Here is a 6,631-nt window from a genome sequence, read left to right on the forward strand (position 1 = left end):
GGGAGCCCCTCGAGCGAGCTGCAGCAGGTTGGGATGCGTTCACAACTTCCCGCCCGGTCCCTGTGCCCAAATGTGACTCTTGGTCTCCCTGAGCCCCGGCTCTAATCCTCCCTCCCCCCCACACCGCCCCCCCCACGCCCCCTCCAGCCTACCTTCTCCCCGCCCCGTGACCCCTCTCCAACTGCCCCAGGGCTCTTAGCCCCACCCCACCCGCCACCCCTGGGGCTTTGTCACCCCTTTGCCACTGCTGCGGGGCCTGCCCAGAATGTTCTGGAGCAAGCTGGGTGTCCGACCCCTGGGCTGCTGTCCCTGGCGTCTGCAGCCCTGCGGGCAAGCAGGCAGTGTTGTCTCTGACCCCAGGCTGCTGAGGCTGCTGCCAGGGCCGCGGAGGAGGAGGCGGGGCGCAGGGGGCGCCTAGCGGGCCCCTACGCAGCAAGCCTTAGTCACCAGCTGAGGCTCCTCCGCCAAGACCTCCGTGCCAGGCAGGAGCAGTGGGCCTCCTTCTGCTCGGCGCTGATGGCAGCTCGGCGGCTGCTGAAGGCACAGGCGGGCTCCAGGCCCGCCAAGTCCTCCCAGGCCGGGCCCAACCCCGAAGGGTGTGTATCCACTGAGGCTGAGGCAGGCGTGATGAGATCTGGCTTAGGGGAGGAGCGAGGGTGGCTTCGCGGGGTCCCGAGCCGGCCACGCCGCCGACGTGTCCTTTCTCCATCCCAAACTGCGCTTCCCCTTATAGGCCTCCCCCTGTGGCCCTGCAGGGAAACCCCCCAGCTGGACGCCGTGCTGAGCCGCCTGTCCCAGGCTGTGCTGCAGGAGGGCCACCGCCTGAAGGCCTGGGGCGTCCTGGGCACCGGCACTGGGGCAGAGCTGCTGCGGCCAGGTGCGTCCCGCTCGGCGTCTGGCAGGGCTCCCCAGGAAACGTGGCGCTGCGTTCAGGGCAGCAGGCCCCGCAGAAACGTGGTCCCTCCCCTAAGACACCCGGCAAGGGAGGAGGGGAGGAGAAGGGCATAGCAAAGTGGAAACCCCCAAAGTTGGGAGGGACTTCCTGTGCGGTGCCCCGGGCAAACGGCTGTGCCGCAGAAAGAGTCTCAGAAATGGGAAGGACAGAGGAGGAAACCAGCAAAACTACCACAAAGCGAAGCTTTACATCTAAGGGAGCACTTCTTGAGAGCACAAGCCTGACACATGGGTGCAAGAGGCCGCATTTGGAAAATGCTGGACTTCTGGAAGTGAAGGGTGGGAAAAGGATCCTCTTGGGTTCTCTGTGGGCACTCCGAGTTCAGGGAGTCCCCAGCCCCATCAGGTCACCCCACAGGCTGTCAAGACCATTTTCCCAGGGTCCTCCCGGGCACTGCCAGCCTGCAATACGATGCTATCGCAATGTCACGTCTTCAGTGGGAGAGCATGCCCCGCACTCAGCAAAAGACAAGATCCCCTGCCCTCTGGGAGCACTTGCTGTTGGGCTGTGCATGGGGTTCTTACCAACTCCTTCCAGGCACCAGCCCAGGGAGCCCCCAACCCGCCCCCTTGGCCTCACACCCAGGGCTGAGCTGTTGTTTGACTTCCCGCAGCCTCAGCAGGCCCTCAAGGGGGCGCCGACGACATCCGTGTGAATCCAGTCACCAAGCTGATGGTCCCCGGCCCCAACTGTGCAATGCTTCCGGCCAGTGGCCATGCAGGGTCCATACCTCCTGGCTACTTCGTCCACCCTGACACCGGGAGGGTGCTGCCTGAAGCTGGAAACCTGGGGTACGATCTGCAGGGAGCTACCCTGGTGCCCACCACTGACTTCGGTTCCGGTGAGACCCTGACCATTACGTAGCACCCGCCCGCCCAGCCCAGGTCTGCTGGTGCCCTCTGGAATGAACCCCCAGGGGGCACGGGGCAGGGAGCAGGGCTCTGTCCTTGCACGGTGGGGTGTGATGACGAGCAGAGCAGTAAACGCCTCCTCCCCCTCCTCATTTGAGCATTGTGGCTGCAGAGGGTGCCAGTTGCAGAGGGCAGCTCGGTGAAAGAAGGCTCTGCAGGGCTGGGGCAGGGAGGCCGACATGCCAAGAGGACCAACACCTCCCTGTCTCCCTGTCCAGGTGGCGTCCGAACGTCAGAGGCTGCCGTCCTCCCCTATGTGCCCTACCCGACCTGCCCCACCACAGGCTCCCCTCCAACCGCCCGCCTGCCCGTCCTGCAGCCACGAAGGACGTCACAGATGGGGGCTGTCATGACAGACCCTGCAACTGGCATCGAGGTGCCCGTGCTGGCTGTGACCCTGCACCCTCAGACGAGGCAGTGGCTCGCTCTTGGGGGCACATACTGCAACCCTCTCACCAGGACCTTGGCCCCTCTAGAGCTGGGGGGCCCCATGGAGGATCCAGTCACTGGAGGCATCTCGCCAATCCTGGGAGTCGGGTTGGATGAAGACACAGGTGTCCTGTCAGCCTCAGTGCTGTGCTCCCAGCCTCTCCTGTCCGCCCTTGGCCTCCCGTTCCCCCTGCACCCTCCGTGCTCCGGTCCAGGCTGCAAACTCCACCCCAAACCCCTCTTTCCACCCTTCCTCCTCACTCTGCTCTTACCCCACCTTCGTTCTGCATCCCGGCTTCGCTGGCCCTTCCCCGTCTCCAGCGCGGTGTCCAGGGGGGAAAGAGACCCGAGCTGGCTCTGCAGTAAAAGTAAGGGGAGGTTTTCAACCAAGAAGGGGCATTTGCTCCTCCCACCACCTCTCTACCCCTCGGCCCTCTCCCCTTCCCCCATCGTCTAGTCCCCCACGCCTGTCGCTTACTGTGTGCAGGCCCCGGCTCTCCTTCATTCCTCATATCCCTGCATCTCCGCTCAGACCCCCTTCTACCTCACCCTCTGGGGTTCCAGGTCAGGTGCTTGCCCTGGGCGGGCTGCGAGACGCCTCGGGGAACCTTATGCTGCCTGGCGACAGCTTCGAGGAGCCACTGAGCAGGAAGACAGTCCGGCTCCAGGGAGCTGCGCGACAGGAGGGCAGGACAGTGCCCCACACGGGAGGATCACAGGCCCTGCTGGATGCCAACGTGCTGGTGGCCCAGAGGCGAGTGCTTGCTGTGCTGCGCAGCTACCAGGAGAGGCCAGGGTCAAGGATGCAGGGGCCTCTGGAGGCTGCCATCAAGGACATGAGACAGGCACTGGCCTTGAGTCTGCACCATGTCCTGCAGCAGGCTCGGAGACTAGAGCGGCAGCTGGAGACAGCAGGTGGCATCGCGGCCGGCGGAGGAAGGCTAGGTACCTGTTCACCTAGACCTAGCTCTCAGGCCCTGAAACCCCAGGCCCAGGCTGACCGGGTGCTTGGATACTCTCATCTCATTAGCTCAGGGACAGGACTGCAGCCTCACAGGTCAGGTACACACGGGACCAAGGGAAGAGAGAAGGGATGTGATGACCCCATGAACGCTCGGCTTGAAATCTGCCCTCTCTCGCCAACCCTGCTGGGTCTTACGTTATGTTTGTAAAGTGTATATTCTCTCGTTATGTCACAGGGCTCCCAACACCATAATGTGTTATAACACGCACTTTGCACTGAGGAGTCTGGGCGGTTCAGGGAGTTTAGTGACTTGACCAACCAGGGTCCTACAGCTAGTGAGCTGCACAGCCAGGCCTGGGTCCTTGCCTCCCCTCTCTCCCTTATTCAACCATAACCTCCAGCTTCCCATTCATAAACTCGGGAAAGGAGTCACCCCTGCCTCCACCTCCCCTCTACCTCTCCTAATACGAGGACGAGGATGGGCAAGGAAAGGAAGTAGGAGGGACATCTTCCTGGAGCTTATCTCACTCATTCTTTCTAGAAGCTTCTGCCCATGATGTGACAGAAAAGAACCAGGGTGTGGGGACAGAACTGAGTTGAGTTTGAAGCTCTGCCCCACCATTTATTAACTCTCTGACTTAGTTTGGGCAAGTTACTAAACCTCACTCTGCTTCTGTTTTAACATCTTTAAAATGAAAATAAAAATAGTATATACTTCAGAGCTAGTCGTACACCCAAACAAAATGTAATATATGTGGACTTCCTAGCTCAGATTTCTGGTATATAGAGAGTGCTCACGAATATTTGTTTCCTTCTTTTATCTTTTTAGTGTGGCCTGGAAATTGTTCTCAGTTTCTCAAAAGTCCTGTCGTCACTCACTTTCTTCATTCTGAATTCAAAATGCTAAGCTGGGCCCCAAAGGAAACAAATGCAGTCTTTCTAGGGAAGCCTCTATGGTCAGCGTCAGGGATATAGCTCTTTGAGCCTGGAACTTGACCCTCCACTCCCCTTCTCTGCCCCCTCCCCTTGTCTTAGGAACGATGTGCTATCCAGGGACAGAGCTGTGGGTCCCAGCCCTCTATGGGATGGAGATCCCAGACCCTGAGGGCTCGGGGCTCATGGTGCCCATCCTGGGCATGGAGACTGATAGGAATTCTGGTGACCCCACACCCCTGGCGGGTTCGATGGAAGATGCGGATGGCAAAGGTAGGAGGGAACTGGGGGCCTGCGAAAGCCCCAGGGGGATCTGGAATGTGACTTAGCCCCGGGAAAGAAAACCCTGGAAAGCTCAGGAGGGGTACCCCCAACCCATTTGCTCAGGAACCACAGAATAGGGCCATTCCGATGCCTCCACTAGGGCTACTGGGACCCAAAATAAAGTGCTCAGAGATTCCAGAACCCCAGGACCACAGGTCATTTATCCCCCACCGAGAAAACTGGGTCCTTTCCAAAACCAGCACTTCAGAACCTCACCCTCAGGGTCTGTGGTCTCCAGGAAGCTCTCCAGTCCAGATCAGAACCTCTCAAAGGGCAAAAAGGGTTCTAAGGGCTCCTTTGGTTCCATTCCAGCCTTGTCTACCTCTTTCAATGACCACCCCTCCCTTCTTTCCCTCTTTCCCACAGGTCTTGTCCCAATCTCGATTGGGGCTCAAGCCATAGACCCCTTGACTGGGGAACCTGGTCCTGTCATTGGTGCTCAGACAGATCCCTGTTCCGGAGTGGTGGTGCCCATTGTCCAGATGCTGGAGGCCCTACCTCGGGGAGTGAGTGACCCCAGGCTGGTATGTAGGAGCAGTTTATGCTGTAATATGCGGCTGCGTATTAAATACCCTCTATGTTCCAGGCACAGTGTTGGGTGTTGAGATACAAAAATACTAAACAGGGCTCCTACCCTCAGGAAACTGGCCTGCCATGGCTTCCCACCATGATCATGGTTTGTAAGGGTGTTAAGGGAGCATTTAGCAGGGGGCATCTAAATCACATGGAGGAGAGCTCAAGGAAAGCTTCCCTAGAAGGCAACACTTGGGCTGAAACCATGAGTCAGAAATGGCCCCAGCGGCCAGCAAGCCCAAGGGTGGCCAGTGCGAGACCACAACATTTCCAGGAGAGTAAGGGAGGTGTTGGGGCCAAGGCAGCAGGGGAGGCCAGTGAGGAAGGGAGGAAACAAATCACAAATAACCCTGGGTGCCTGGCTGAGGCCCAGAGATACGACTTTATCGTGAAAGCCATGGGGAGCCACTGAAGGTTTCTAAGTAGACATGTGATATGATCAGATACGAATATTCTTAAGACTCTTAAATTTGGAAAACTTGGCACGACACAAAAAGAAAATAAATTACTCGTAATCCTACATTTTTTAATGTATGTAAATGAAGAAGCACGAGATCCCTCTTCCTCATTCCTGTTATCCCATCTGCCATCAGTAGCCCCCCACTCAGACACTACTCCCCTCACCCCCGTCTCCCACAAAATGCAGCCACTATTAACAGGTTGGCATACCTCCTTCCAGACATCTTTATGTGTGGGCGTGTGTACATATAGTCAGCATTCTAGAAAGTTCCCTCTGGCAGCAGTGCAGAGGATGGATGGGAACAGGGCCAGGCTAGAGCAGGAACCCCGTCGGGAGGTTATTGCAATAATTCAGCCCTTGGCAGGCCTCCACGAAAATGGAAATAACTTAGGGTCCTCCTGTTATGTTCTCAGCCTAGTGCATTTAAGGAACAAAGATGGATATGCTGTAAAAGATTCTCGCTAGAAGCCAAGACATTTTAATTGTAGCCCCGACTCACAGTTTCCCAGATGAGTATAAAGGGGTGATAGGAGGGGATGAGAATTTCCTGCTGTCATGCACCCACCTGCCCTGGCCTCCCAAGAGGAAGGTGGGAACAGGGGGCCAGGTGGCTCCAGAGAATCCGGGCATTGGAAGGAGCGAGAAGGAGACTGGGAACTTGAAGAAGGCACTTGGTTATGACTTTTCCGTCTACAACCAAGTCGACCGCCCCGCTAAGCTCAGTCATGGACACCCGGGGGTGAGGGAGGCCCGTGTCTGGAGAAGCTCGGGGTCATCAGCCAGACCTCAGGCCACGAGGAAAAACCAAGTGCGAGCCTAAAACAAGCCGGATGTTGCAGCTGGACGCCCTGGAGAAGGAGCTGAGAGCCCGGGAGCAGTACTGGCACCGCCGGGAGCAAGAAGAGGTGCGTCTAGCGGAACACCTGGGGCACCTGAGCCAGGAGCTCCTCTCCGTTCCGGGCAAAGATGCCCAGCGACAGGTGAGGCCCAGAGGTGCCACTTCATGGTCCCCACACAGACCTTTACCCAGACGACGACACAGGTTTCTTTTGTAAGTGTGGAGCCTTTGTCACGCCTGCTGA

General features: G+C 58.1%; 1 protein-coding gene across 1 annotated transcript; it reads left to right on the top strand.

Moving 5' to 3' along the window:
* The first annotated feature begins 516 nt into the window (after window positions 1-516).
* LOC116738341 lies at window positions 517-6,623 on the top strand. Its single transcript, XM_032594980.1, has 8 exons — window positions 517-622; window positions 734-877; window positions 1,569-1,796; window positions 2,085-2,420; window positions 2,860-3,240; window positions 4,295-4,465; window positions 4,883-5,040; window positions 6,389-6,623. Exons 1-8 carry the CDS (start codon window positions 517-519, stop codon window positions 6,602-6,604), a joined length of 1,740 nt encoding a protein of 579 aa, XP_032450871.1. The 3' UTR covers window positions 6,605-6,623.
* Window positions 6,624-6,631: the final 8 nt, after the last annotated feature.

The sequence above is a fragment of the Lynx canadensis genome, chromosome D1, assembly GCF_007474595.2.
Source record: "Lynx canadensis isolate LIC74 chromosome D1, mLynCan4.pri.v2, whole genome shotgun sequence".
Lineage (NCBI taxonomy): Eukaryota > Metazoa > Chordata > Mammalia > Carnivora > Felidae > Lynx > Lynx canadensis.